We start from the raw sequence: 14,021 nt of genomic DNA on the forward strand, positions 1-14,021 counted from the left end.
ATGGACCAAGGGTCTGACTCAGTATGTGGCAGTATCCTTTTAAACCACTTGCCGGCAGGCATTCCCTCCTCCCCCCAAGCCACCGGGGGCAGCCTGCCCTGCAGTGTCCCCTCTAACAGGGATTCCCAGATGTTGTTGACTACAACTCCCAGCATCCCCAGCTGCAATGGCCTTTGCTTGGGCATTATGGGAGTTGTAGTCAACAACATCTGGGAATCCCTGTTAGAGGGAACGCTGCCTGCTTGCCAGTATAGCTTATGTAAAAGCTTTTCAGAGAAAGCCACAGGGCAACCGTGTATGGTTTCATCTTCCCTGCCCCCCAGGATCGTAGGGAGCTGCCTCATACTGAATCAGACCCTTGCTCCATCTAGCTCAGTATTGCCTGCTCTGACTGGCAGCAATTTCTCCAAGGCAGCAGGCGGGAGTCTCACCCAGCCCTATCTGGAGATGCCCGGGAGGGAACCTGGGACCTTCTGCATGCAAGCACGCAAATACTCTTCCCAGAGCGGCCCCACCGCACAGGGGAATCTCTTCCAGTGCTCACATATGTGGTCTCCCATTGCAATGAAAACCAGGGCAGACCTTGCTTAGCAAAGGGGGTGATTCATGCTTGCTACCCCAAGACCAGCTCTCCATCAGTGATGGAAGTTAACTAGGTGCAGTCTTTCCAGGTGGGGAGCTGGGGAAAGATGAAACCACATAGGATGAATGAATGCCTGCCTGCCTGCCTGCCTGCAAAAGCAAAGGGTGCAAAAGCAAAGAGTGGCAGAAACTCACCCGGTGCAGCTTTTCCTGGCTGTGAGGGGGTTAAGCTCTACCAAGTGAATGCCTGCCTGCCAATATAGTGACGGTTGGGAGAAGCTGTGAAGTTCGCCTGGGGAAGGCTGCACCTGTTGGGTGTGCTCCTGTATGTAGTTGTTAAAAGCCAGTCCAGGGAGCTGTCAAATCTCTGCCTCCCTGCCCTCAGCTAACACCCTCCCGGTGGGTTCTCTGAAACCAGCAGAGGTGGTTTCATTTTATGTTTGTATTTTTCTTTGTTAGCCACTTTGTGTACTTTGTTTGAAGAGCAGTATATAAATATTTGTTGTAGTAATAGTACCAGTTTGCAGGGAAGCAACAGCAGCAGGAGAGAGGGCATACACAGACCTCCTGCCTGCAGGCTTCTCAGGGGCATCTGGTGGGCCACTGTGCGAAACAGGATGCTGGACTCGATGGGCCTCCTTGGGCCTGATCCAGCAGGGCTGTTCTTATGTTCTTATGTTTAGTGGTAGGTGGTGGTGCTCGCAGGCAGAAACTTATCTCTGCCTCTGCCCGTCTTGGGTGCTCCGTGTCAAGGGGAAATACCTGGCCATATATCAACATGGTTGTGTGGTTTTTGTGTAAAGGAGACTAGAAGTGTGAGCACTGTCAGATATTCTGCTCAGGGAATGGAGCTGCTCTGGGAAATGCAGAAGGTTCCAAGTTCCCTCCCTGGCAGCATCTCCAAGATAGGGCTGAGCGAGATTCCTGCTTGCAACCTTGGAGAAGCCGCTGCCAGTCTGTGAAGACAATACTGAGCGAAATAGATCAGTGGTCTGACTCAGTATATGGCAGCTTCCTATGTTCCTTTCCTCCTCCGCATATCTGTTAGCTGAAACTTGCAACATCCAGCAATCCTGGCTTGCCTTTGACCCAGAAAGTAAACAGAAGGGGAATACCCATTGCCAGAACCTAACAGAGCCAGAAAAACAACTTCAGAGCTTAAGGAAAATGTTGGCAGAGATTGCTCCCTCAAAATATGAATGTCGGACTACTACAACTCCCATCATCCCCAGCCACAGCAGCCAAAGTGAACCCCTGGGTTTTTGCAGTGGGGGACTTTGGAAGTAAACAGAGGCAGTTAACGGAGAAACTGCCCAGACGGATTTCCGAGCAGCAGTTATATTTTTAGCTGCAGCTGTCTTGTGTGAAATCTGTCTTTGTGGAGAGACAATCTTGGTTTTGGTGATTTTTTGATGCTATATTTGTAAGTAGGAGAGGAAACAAATCTTGTACGTAGGAGGATAAACACGTTCTCAGGTTGAAGTCTCTTGTGGGGCTGGACTGACCCCCTGTTCTCACGACCTTGGATCTTTTTTGTCCATTGTCTGTAATGGGAAGCCCAAGGTTCTCCAATTTCTCTCTAGAAGTGTGTCTTCCATTCTTAAATGTCCCAAGTGAACCAAAACCATTTTGCATGAAACCACAGATGACGTTTATTCTGTAAACGGGCAACAAATGTTAAGAGTTTGGACCTGACCTAGAGGGCAGGGGTCCTCAACTTTGGGTCCCTGGATGTGGTTGGACTCAGCCATGATACTAGCTGGGTGACTCTGGGCCAGTCACTTCTCTCTCAGCCTAACCTACTTCACAGGGTTGTTGTGAGGAGAAACCTCAGTATGTAGTACACCGCTCTGGGCTCCTTGGAGGAAGAGCGGGATATAAAATGTAAAATAAACAAACAAACTCCCATAATCCCAGCCTTCAGTTGGGGATGGGAGTTGTAGTCCAATCATCTCTGAGGATGCAACGTTGAGAACCTCTGACGTGGTGGATTTCTCTCTTGAATTGTACGGGTTCGTCATTGCTGCGATTTTGGACAATGACTTTGCCTGTCTCTGCAAAAGAAATAAGAAACAGACATGGATGCTGTACTCCTGCACCTTGTTATACCAATGAAAACTTTGACACTTTTTAAAAAGTCAAGTTTTTTGCCCCCCTGCCCCCCCCCCCAAAACGCTGAGAAAAACTGTATGCTAAAAAAAAACCTAGAGGGGATGCAAAGCTGCATTTCCAAGGTGACTCTGGGCTGGGTTTTTGACTGCTCGGCTCTTCTTTCTCTTGCTCCAGTCTCCCAGCAGCGATGGACGGAGTGAAGGCAGCCGTGGATCGGGCCAGAGCCGCTTTCGATACGGGCAAGACGCGCCCTTTGGAGTTCCGGATCCGGCAGCTGAAGGCCCTCAGGAGGATGGTGCAAGAGAAGGAGAAGGCCATCGCCGCGGCCCTCAAGGCGGATCTCAACAAGGTCTGCTCGCTCCGGGAGGTTCTCGCTTCCGCCCTCGCGCTTTGAGAGCGATCGGCGCAAGCGGTGGAGGGTGGGGAAAGGCCTGAGGAAGAGATCCCGGGAGCGCAGCTAGGGGAGGGGGGCCCGTGTCCGTTCCTCTCTCTCCCAGAGTGAGGGAGATAATGAAGAAAATTGGGAGGGGTGGAGCTGGAGGGCCCTCTGGAGCGGGGGCCCCGGGGTCTTTGAACCCTTTTGCTCAATTATAGCCCCCAGCCATTTATTTGGGGGGGACAGAACTGCCCAGCCGCACCCAGTTTTGAGACGAGAGGGAGAGAGCTGGCTGCCCCGGCGTTCTGTTGGGACCCCCGTAACCCCTGCCCCAGAGGCCTTCTGTAAAAGAGCAAAAAGCCCACCCTGTGTTTAAAGATTTGGGTTTTGTGTCCCCCGCTTTTCTACCCAGCTGTCAGCTGTGAGGCCACCGCTGATCAAGTGTCCAGTGAGCGTGCTTCCCCAGGCTTATTTTGTACACTTGTAACCGATCTCCCTTCCACCCAGAAACCTGAAGGGAAGAATCGTAGCTCAGTGATAGAGCCTCTGCTTTGTGTGCAGAAGGGTCCGCTTGCTGGCAGCATCTGGGGAAATCCCAGGTGTGAAGCCCGGAAGGGATGCTGCCAGTCAGTGCAGACAGTACTGAGCTAGAAGGACCAAGGGTCTGACTCAGACGGCAGCAGCTTCTGGTGTGAATCAGGAGCTTCCATAGCTCTCAGCAGAAAAGCATCCACTTTGCATGCAGAGGGTCCCGGGTTCAGTCCCTGGCAGCGTCTCCATTTATTGTGGGGAAAGAATCCTGCCCGGGAGTGCTGCTACCAGCCAGTGCAACCAGTATTCAGCTAGAGGGACCGAGGGTTCCCAGGAGGCCTCCGATCTGGTCACTGACCAGGGCAGACCTGCTTTGCTTCATCAAGGGGCCGCAGCCTGTGCCTGCAGACTGTAGCCCCAGGTCCCCCTCTGTCCCCATCTGCCCTGGCCCCACTGATCCGTGGCACTCCTGGCTCTCCCAACAGAACAGCCTCAACACCTTCAGCTATGAGATTATGAGCGTGCTGGGAGAGATCGCCCTGATGGTGGACAAGCTCCCGGAGTGGGCTGCCCCTCAGCACGTGGAGAAGACCATCATGACGCTGACGGACGAGACCTACATCCACCACGAGCCGCTGGGTGTGGTGCTCATCATCGGCGCATGGAACTACCCCTTCATCCTCATCATGCAGCCCCTGATCGGGGCCATTGCAGCAGGTACGCGGCCCCGCCTTTGGCACAGCTCCCCGCTGGGACGGCTGCGGTTCTGCGCCTCAAAACTCAAGCTTCTAGTCCTCAAGGCAGTCTTCCGGACAGGCCTGCTTTGGGCTCGGAAGCCAGGGTCTTTCCGGCTTCCGGGGAAATGCAGCCGATGTTAAGAAGTTCTCCGGCCCATTTTCTTTCAGGGAACGCCGTGGTGGTGAAGCCGTCGGAGGTCAGCGAACAGACCGCCAAACTCTTTGCAGAGCTGCTGCCTCAGTACCTTGACAAGGTGGGTGGAACTGCCAAGGGATTCGCAGCAACCGATGCTGTCTTGGATTGCCTCGGGATTGATGTGTGTTCCAACCGACCACACCTCTGATGCTTGTTTGTTTGTTTGTTTGTTCTCTCCGCTCCCCCAGGACCTGTTTCCGGTGGTCAACGGAGGGGTCCCGGAGACGACGGAGCTTCTGAAGCAGCGGTTCGACCACATCCTCTACACCGGCAACAGCACCGTGGGCAAGATCGTCATGGAGGCCGCTGCCAAGCACCTGACGCCCGTCACGCTGGAGCTGGGCGGGAAGAGCCCTTGCTACGTCGACAAGGACTGCGACCTGAACGTGGCCTGCAGGTGAGAGGCGGAAGCGAGTGGGTGGCGGATGGACCACGGCTCCCAGCATCCCCAGCTGCAGTTCGTACGTTCACGTGGCTCAGTGGGGTGATGGTGACGGGGTTGCCGTCCGGCAACATTTGGAGCTGGGAGCCTCTGCCTTCAGGAGATCCCTCCATAGGAAGGATAGGGAGCTGCCATATACTGAGTCAGACCCTTGGTCCATCTAGCTGAGGATTGTGTATCTGGACTGGCAGCGGCTTCTCCCAGGTTGCAGGCAGGAGTCTCTCTCTCAGCCCTATCTCGGAGATGCTGCCAAGGAGGGAACTTGGGACCTAGTTATGCTCTTCCCAGAGCGGCTCCATCTCGTTAAGGGGGAATCTCTTCCAGTGCTCACATCTAGTCTCCCATTCAAATGCAAACCAGGGTGGACCCTGCTTAGCAAAGGGGGCAGCTCATGCTGTCATCCTCAGTGGTCTTGAGAACAGCCCTGTTATCTTTCTTAAAAGCATCCTACAAATCTTTGCTTTTGTGAATCGGTCGCCGACAAGGGGAAAGTGGCAAATTGCAGTTGAACTTACTTTATTTATTTATTTATTTATATGTATATCCTGCTCTTCCTCCGAGGAGTTCAGAGCGGTGTACATGCTTATCTTTATCCTCACAACAACCCTGTGAGGTAGGCTAGGCTGAGAGGTCCACGACTGGCCCAGAGTCACCCATGTGAGTTTCACAGTTGCATGGGGATTCGAACTCGGGTCTTCCAGGTCCTAGTCCAACACTCTGACCACTGCACTTTGCTGGCTCTTGTTTGTTCTTGAGGAAGGGAGGGGGAGGAATGCATTTGGGGGGTTTTGCCTCGGGGGCGGGGGCAAAATGTCTTGGGCTGAGCTAGACTGGAACCTATCCCGCCCACACCAACAAGGCCGCTGTGGCCTCTCCTGACCCGCCAGGAAGCGGAGCTGGATCTTGCGTCTTCCTTTCTTCCCTGCAGGCGGATCACGTGGGGGAAATACATGAACTGCGGCCAGACCTGCATCGCCCCCGACTACGTCCTGTGCGACCCGTCCATCCAGAACCAGATCGTGGAGACCATGAGGAAGACGCTGAAGGTGAGGGTGGGGCCCGCGGGCCCTTGGCGGGCCTGGGCTCCCTCGGCTCTGCAGCCCCCCGTGGGGAAGGGTCGGCTGTGTTCGTGCCTCGCTTCCCCTGATTCAGTCAACCCGGCTCCAGAGCTTGTCCGTGAGCTGCGTTTCCCCAGCCAGTTTGCAAAAAAAAAACCAACCCCAAACCCAACCCTACAGGATCATCACACCTTGCCACGCAAGCCTCGATCCTTGCTTGTGGCCGGTGTCCCCTCTAACGGGGACTCCCAGATGTTGTGGACGACAACTCCCAGAAGCCCCAAGCCAAAGCCCTTGCCGCTGGGGATTCTGGGAGTTGTGGTCCACCACATCTGGGAGTCCCTGTTAGAGGGGGACGCTGCTTGTGGCTACCCCAAAGCGCTTTCTGTCGAGGGATTTGGGGTGGGGTGGGGCAGAAGAAAGTCCGCCATTCTGGGCAGCCGCCCTGTTGGCGTCCGTGGCGCTGCCCCGAAGGGAGCGGAAGGCCCCGGGTTCAAGGGCAAGAGCACCTGCTTTGCAGGTTCAATCCTGAATGTCTCCAGTTAAAAGGATCTTCGTTGGCAAAGACGCCTGCTTGGGAAGCTGCTAAAGAGCCCCCTTTTCAAAGTGGTGCTTCTCTTCTCTTTAGCAGGGGGAGAGCAGCTGGCCCTCTCCAGCCCCAGCACAGCACCCCTCCAGTGGCTGTTGCTGGCGTCTACCCTCTGTTTCTTCTGACTGCGAGCCCTTTGGGGACGCGGAGCCATATTTCAGGCGTATTTCATTTTTTTCTGCAGACGGCTCTGAGAACGTCTGTAGGAAAGCGATAGATAAATATTTGTAGTCCTAGACCAGGTGATCCTCAGGGAACCAGGACGCTGGACTAGAGAGGCCTTGGGCCTGATCCAGCTGGGCTGTTCTTGTGCTCAGCTGCCGGATTAATCATTATTAATTATTAATTAATTGTTATATTTATATCCCGCTCTTCCTCCAAGGAGCCCAGAGTGGTGTGCTACATACTTCAGTTTCTCTTTCACGACAGCCCTGTGAGGTAGGCTAGGCTGAGAGAGAAGTGACTGGCCCATGCGTCGAGAATGGATGTTGTCTTTCAGTCAGTGCTGGATGTGAATGCCGGAAACCTCCATCCAGCCATGAAGTTGAGCTTGAGTTGGTCTCTACCAGCCTAACCTACCTCCCAGGGTCCTTACGGGCTTCAACCCTCCAACAGGGATTCCCAGATGCTGTTCACGACAGCTCCCAGCAACCCCAGCTGTCATGGCCTTTGGCTGGGGATTCTGGGAGTTGTAGTCCACCACATCTGGGAATCCCTGGGAGAGGGAACCCTGGCCCTGATGGCCCCTGGTCCGCCTGTCCCCTCGGCCCTCCCTGCAGGAATTCTACGGCGAAGACGTCAAGCTGTCCCCAGACTACGAGCGGATTGTCAACCAACGCCACTTCAAGAGAATCGTGGGGTTGCTGGAGGGGCAGAAGGTTGCTCACGGAGGGGAAGCCGATGAAGCCACCTGCTACATTGGTGAGCCGAGAGCGGATGGCGTTGGTCTTGATTGGCAGGCTGTGCCCAGCTGGACAAAAAAGCGGGCTGGGGGCCTCTTTGGAACGGGATGCATTTGAGACGGTGTTTTAAATGGGTGGCAGGAAAAGAGACGGGTAGGCTTACTGGAAGGGCAGCGTATTTCTGCATCTGTGTATCGTATGCTTGTACTGAACCAAAAAAGAGGGTCTTGGCAACAAAAAGAGCTTGATCTTCCCTAAATTCACAGGGGGCCCTTGTGGAGATGCTAGAATTGTGCTTGATGATTATTTTTAAACCACCCCCAATAACAGCAGGAGGATTGGGGCAGAGAAGTGGGGAGCTCTGGAAATGAGGACTAACAGCTTGAGACGCTGATGATGTGGAATGTGGCGTGGCCCTGAAGAGGGACGGGTTTAGCACACGAGTTCTGGATTCAACGTTCAGAGGCCCTCTTCGCTCTGCACATCCAACTTGTTCTCTCCACCTTTCCCTTCGCCATAACCTTTATCCATCTCCCCTTCCAGCGCCGACGATCCTCACAGATGTCAGTCCAGAATCGAAGATCATGCAGGAAGAGATCTTTGGCCCCGTCCTTCCGATTGTCGCTGTGAAGGGCGTGGACGAAGCCATCCGGTTCATCAATCAGCGGGAGAAGCCTCTGGCCCTCTACGTCTTTGCCAACGACAACAAGGTGGGCCCCGAGACCCTGCCTGGATGCGATTCCTGGGCCGGGTCTCCTAAAACGGGGTTCTCCAGGCCGTGGGGACCTCAGATGTAGTAGGACTACAACTCCCCTCATCCCCTGCCACAGTGGCCCTTGGGGACCCTGGTTTGGGCACCCGAAGGAGAGGAGAGCCGGTCTTGAGGCAGCTAGCATGAATTGTTCCCTTTGCTAAGCAGGGTCCACCCTGGTTTGCATTTGAATGGGAGACTACATGTGTGAGCGCTGGAAGAGATTCCCCTGAGGGGATAATGGGGCCGCTCTAGGAAGAGCATCTAGGTCTCAAGTTCCCTCCCTGGCAGCTTCTCCAAGATCGGGCTGAGAGAGACTCCTGCCTGCAACCTTGGAGAAGCCGCTGCCAGTCTGTGTAGACAATCACTGAGCTAGATGGACCAAGGGGCTGACTCGGTATGTGGCAGCTTCCTGTGTTCCTAGGACCCCTGGACTGGGCCACCAGCCACTTCCTCGGGGCTGTCTTGTCTTGGTTGTGACGCTGTTAACGTTATTTTGTAAGCCGGGGGTTCCTAAACGTGGATCCCCAGGTGATGTTGGATGACATATCTCATCATCCCTAGGCTTCCGCTCTTGTGGCAGTGGATGGTGGGAGTTGTAGTCCCACAACATTTGGGGAGCCAGGGTTGAGAACCCCCCAGACTAATGGATTAGATTTCAAAAGGTCTGCGTGTTGACCAAATGCTCTTTCCGCAATTTTTCTTTTGAATGGGGAAGTTGAAGGCAATGTGGAAGCAGAATGGATATGCAAAAAGCGTTGCCTGTGGCCAGGCGGGATGGCGCCCTCTGCTGGCTCCCTGCCCCTTCTCAGTCATGCACCAGCCCCCCCAAAGCGTGGCTGCTGGTGCATTGCTAGTTACAAGAAGCAGCCAGCCAGCCGGGCCTCCTTCCTTCTCTTCCGTCGTCTGACCAACTCAGGGAGTTGGTTGCTGCCTTCCGACTGAGCACCGCCTGCCCGTTGACTTCTCTCGGGGTCTCTCTTCTCCCCCCACCCCCAGATCATCAAGAGGATGATTGCTGAGACCTCCAGCGGGGGCGTGACCGCCAACGACGTCCTCATGCATTTCACCCTGCCGGGCTTGCCCTTTGGCGGAGTCGGTGAGTCGATGCTTCGGGCGGGGCGGGGCGCTTAACAAAGTGCGCTTGGGGGAAGGCGGTAGAGATTGGGGTGACTAGCACAGGGCTCTGCAGTGGGGGTTGGGCTTCACGGGGGATGATGGGAGTTGTAGTTCAGCAGCAGCTGGAGAGCCAGGGTTGCCTGCCCCTAGGCTACGATCTGATGACTCCTGCAAACACAGTCCCTCTCTCCCCCCCTCCCCTCCTTCTCTCCATCCATCACTAACCATTTTGCACCAGTAACACCCTTCTCCCCTCCCACCCCCCCGCAGGAAAGAGCGGCATGGGGTCCTACCACGGCCGGCACAGCTTTGAGACCTTCTCCCACCGGCGCTCCTGCCTCATCCGGGCCCTCAAGATGGAAGCCGTCAACAAGATCCGCTACCCACCCAACAGCCAGAAGAAAGTGGACTGGGCCAAGTTCTTCGTCCTGAAGCGGTTCAGCAAGAGCAAGATCGGGCTCGTGGCCCTCGCGGTCCTGGGCCTCTTGGTGGCTGTGGTGATCAAGGTGAGCCTGGCGGGAGGGGTTCGGCCGGCACAAGGTGGGCCGCCTTGGCCGTGTCCTTGCAGGCTGCAGGGGCACCTGTGTCTGACAGTGGCAACTTACTCCCCTTCCCTGTGACGGCTGCACAGGAGTCAGGACAGGGGTTCTCAGGGGTGCCAGCGTAGTGTTGTGGCTAGAGTGCTGGATTCGGAGCGGGGAGACCTGAGTTCAAATCCCCACTCGGCCATGAAACTCACTGGGGGACTCTGGGCCAGTTCGCTTCTCTCTCGGCCTTGCCAACAGAAGCCACATACACCATCTGGGCTCCTTTGGAGGAAGAGCAGGGGATAAACATAAAAACAAATAAATTTGGGGAGCCCTCAGATGTATATGTGTGTGTTATATTTGTACACTGCCCCAAACTTAAGTCTCTGGGCAGTTCGCAACAACATAAAACAAATTAAAGCAAACATTAAAACAATTTGCAGCCACAATTCCAGCTAAAAAGCTTGGGTGAATAAGTGCATCTTTAAAAGTGGTCCGAGATGGGGGGGCTCTTATTTCGGCAGGGAGCACGTTCCAAATCCTTGAGGTGGCAGCAGAGAAGTCCCGTCCGTGAGTAGCAGCCAGCAAGCCAGTGGCAACTGCAAAGAGGATGAAAATAGCAGTTGCCCTCCCTTGTTTTTCTGATCATGTGTTGAAATCCTTGTTTTAAGCAGTCCCCAGCAGCCAGCGGCCATGTTTGTCAGAGAGTTCTGCAGCTAGAGGGGCCAATCAGAGGAGAGCTGCTGCTGTACTGTGCATTGCCTCTCTACTGGGAGCTCAGTGCATTGTAGGATACTTCCCTTGATCCTTGGAGGACCCAGCTCCCTGAGGCAATAATGGAGGCTTCCATGTCTGTGTTGGACTAAAACTCCCGCTGTCCCCTTTGGCCGTTTTGGGATGATGGTTGTTGAGTTAGAGGTTTGCTGAACTAAGTCTCGTAAATGTGACCTGGCGGTCGGTGGTAGGAATTCTTCCTTTCTCTCAGCTCTGCTGATTGTGCCTTCAGCCAAAATCCATTTTTATCCTAGTGTCTTCTTTAACAGCTTTCTCTTTTGGGGGGGACGCGTTTTGCAGAGGGGCTGGAGTGTTCTAGGAACACAGGAAGCTGCCATATACGGAGTCAGACCAATGGTCGATCTAGCTCAGTATTGTCTTCACAGACTGGCCGCGGCTTCTCCAAGGTTGCAGGCAGGAGTCTCTCTCCCAGCCCTACCTGCTTGCAAATGCAAGCCAGGGCAGACCCTGCTTAGCAAAGGGGGAAATGCATGCCTACAACCAAACGACAGTGTCCACAGCCTTGATGGAGCACAACATGTGCTGTTGGCAGCCCATGCTGTGATAACAACACCGTTTAGCATTCTGTGTGGGGTTGCCATCTGATCCCCAAGGAAACTGGCCTGGCCTGCTCCTGTGCCTCTTTCTAGCAACTCCATCTGCAGACCTTAGCCAGCGGCAGGGTGCCTCACTTGACACTGTGAAAAACTCCCCCTGTTGACCTCCACAGACGTTCTCACCATGTCGGTGTTCGATCTCTTGCTAGTGTCTGCAGACCAACATGGCGGTTAAAAATGCAAGAGCAGGGCCCAATCAAAAAAGTTGGCGACTGTAACAGGTGGCAGGTGGAAGTGGGCTGAACTGCACATTTTCTCTGGCTCTCCCCAGAACCGCCGGGCCATTCTAGGGGTTAAGACCCTGCTGGCTGTGCTGGCAGCACAGAAAATGTGGGGGCTCACTAGGACCTGATGTGAGGTCCGTATTCAAGGCCTGCATTTCTCAGGCGAGGTAGGACTCCTTCTCTTCTTCTTCTTCTTCTTCTTCTTTGTCCGTGCATCGCTGCCCCACGAGTCTGTCTCTTTCTGCAGCTGTGTCTTAGAGTCCAGGGCCATATGTAAATCCAGCACCTTCCTACAGCTCTTTGGAAGGAACCGATACGTCTGTGTTGCTCGTTTCGGATGTCTCCTAAATGCCTGTTTGTGAGCTGCAGGATGTTCTGGAAGGCGTATTTTTGTGTCTGCCTTGGCTACCAGCCGCCTCCTTGCATGCATTCCGACACGGATTTGAGAACTACCTTTTTGCGTGTACTTCTCATAGAACCATAGGAAGTGGCCTTCTACTGAGTCAGACCCTTGGTCCATCTGGTTCAGTATTGTCTACCCAGACTGGCAGCGGCTTCTCCAAGTTTGCAGGGCTCTCTCAGCTCTTATCTTGGAGACGCTGCCAGGGAAGGAACTTGGACCCTTCTGCATGCAAGCATGTTGGTGCTCTTCCCAGAGCGGCCCCGTCCCCTGAGGGGAAGATCTTACCCATGTGGTCTCCCATCCAAATGCAAACCAGGGTGGACCCTGCTTAGCACCGGGGAGAATTCATGCTTGCTACCAACAGCAAGCCCTCAGTAATTGACTAACAACAACAATAGGAATTGACTAACAACAACTAACAACAACAATAGGCTAACGGCGTCACTCCTGCTTTTAGGAGGGCTGCTCGTTACTGTTGGTCCTCGTTAGCGGGTGTCTTTTTCCACGCGTTTGTAAGCTTGTTGTGTTCACGGTCGCTTGCTGTTCAGTGGCAGAGTTCTAGTGAAAGCGGAACCCAGAGCTAGGGAGGCGAAGGCTGACAGAGTTTCCTTTCTCGCTTCCAGGTTGCGTTTTTCTGAATCCAGGGGTCTCACCGGCTGCCCTCAAGGGACCCTGCTATCCTCAAGGCCTCGCTTGCCAGGGTTGGAGGTGTCGTCACTCGAAGATGCCCGTAACATTTTTGCCGTCCCTTGTTAACAACAAAGCACACAAACGTACAAATGCCGCCCCTTCCGAGGGGCTGCTCCCGCCGTGGTTTTCTTCTGCTGAAAGGTGAGCCAGTTAGGGCGGGCCGGCTGCAGCCGAATCCTCCTCCGCTGCTGACGAGGCAGGAATTTAAACAGGGAATTCAAGGCCGCGAGGCTCAAAGCACGTTCTTGGTGTGCGGTGGTGAGGCTGTGGTGTCGGGTGCTTCCTTGTGAAGCATTTCCAGATTTTCGCTGGGGGTATTTAGAACAAAATTAAAATCGGGGCTGGATATTTCAGGGGCATCCCGAAAGCAGCTTTGCCTGCCCACTGGGTAAAAGCGGGAGAGGGGCGGTCGGTTGAGGGGTGTCCGGCAGACCTTTTGGAGTCCCTTCCTGCTCAGCTTTGGTGCAGCGACATTCCTGGCCTGCTTTTGGCATCCTTTAAGAAACCGCAGATTGTTTTCGTCTTGGGTTTCGTCCTCCTCTACACGTTCATCCTCTGGATGTTGGACTACGACTCCCAGGGTCCTTGGGAGTTGTAGTACAAAAAGGGACCCATTGTTTCAGAACCCCTATTCCAAACTGTCTGCAGCTCCAGCGGCTGCTGTGTGGGCCCCAGCTGTCCTGTCCATTTTGTTTTAATGCATGTCCAAATCCGACGCGAACGAGTGGAGGTTGAGTCTGCGTGCCTGTCAGAATCCCTGCTCCTGATTCAATTAGGGCATGGGGGAGAGACGTTCTTTGGCCCACCACCTGCACGGGAGAGACCCCAAAGCAAGTTTTATTCTAGGGGACCATGGGCCAAAAGCCCTTTCTTCATATAGGGGTCCTCTAATTTGGGTCCCCTGATGTCGCTTTGGCCCGCAGGAGGCCTGGCCTTCCAGCTCTTGTTGGAATACAACGCCCATCTCCCCCAGTGACCGTGGCCTACAGTCCATGGGGATGGGAGTTGGAGTCCAGCATCGGCAGGAAGGCCAGATTTGGGCAGCCCAGCCTGAGAATGTGTTTGTGGAACGGAATGGGCGTCTTTCCCTTGGCATAGCTGCTACACTCTTCTCTGGTCTTCCAGCCTTCCCTTAATTGCATTTCTGTTCTCCGAGCTGTGTTGCAGGGAAAAGGGGTTGTGAAGGGGCTTGTAGGGGCCTGCTTAATTCGCTCATGGCAATAATCTCCTCTCATGTTATGAATGTGGGCCAATTAAACTCAGCAGTATGGGTGTGCCGGGGTGGTGAAGGTAGCCCTGTTGAAAGCACTTTTGTTTTCTGTCTCTGAAAAAAAATGCTAATCAATAAAATATTTCAGACTTGGGCTAAAGGCAGTAGAATTCTTACGACC

The 14,021-nt window shown here is 54.2% G+C and overlaps 1 protein-coding gene across 5 annotated transcripts in view; it reads left to right on the forward strand.

Moving 5' to 3' along the window:
• ALDH3A2 (aldehyde dehydrogenase 3 family member A2) overlaps positions 1-14,021 on the forward strand; it is a 33,390-nt gene that overhangs the window by 3,497 nt on the left and 15,872 nt on the right. For 2 of the 5 annotated variants that reach the window (XR_008311767.1, XR_008311768.1), the window contains exons 2-12: positions 2,869-3,043; positions 4,087-4,318; positions 4,507-4,592; positions 4,723-4,931; positions 5,905-6,022; positions 7,403-7,544; positions 8,069-8,235; positions 9,276-9,375; positions 9,666-9,901; positions 11,585-11,704; positions 12,564-12,771. Coding sequence is in view for 3 of the 5 variants with exons in the window: in XM_053274721.1 (XP_053130696.1) it covers positions 2,869-3,043; positions 4,087-4,318; positions 4,507-4,592; positions 4,723-4,931; positions 5,905-6,022; positions 7,403-7,544; positions 8,069-8,235; positions 9,276-9,375; positions 9,666-9,901; positions 11,585-11,665 (1,546 nt within the window). In the remaining 2 variants the exon portion in view is untranslated. Of the gene's footprint in view, positions 1-2,868; positions 3,044-4,086; positions 4,319-4,506; positions 4,593-4,722; positions 4,932-5,904; positions 6,023-7,402; positions 7,545-8,068; positions 8,236-9,275; positions 9,376-9,665; positions 9,902-11,584; positions 11,705-12,563; positions 13,995-14,021 lie in introns of those variants that run through there. The other 3 variants (XM_053274722.1, XM_053274721.1, XM_053274723.1) reach the window with 2 other exon arrangements.

The sequence above is a fragment of the Hemicordylus capensis genome, chromosome 12 (genome assembly GCF_027244095.1).
Source record: "Hemicordylus capensis ecotype Gifberg chromosome 12, rHemCap1.1.pri, whole genome shotgun sequence".
In the NCBI taxonomy this organism is placed as follows: domain Eukaryota; kingdom Metazoa; phylum Chordata; class Lepidosauria; order Squamata; family Cordylidae; genus Hemicordylus; species Hemicordylus capensis.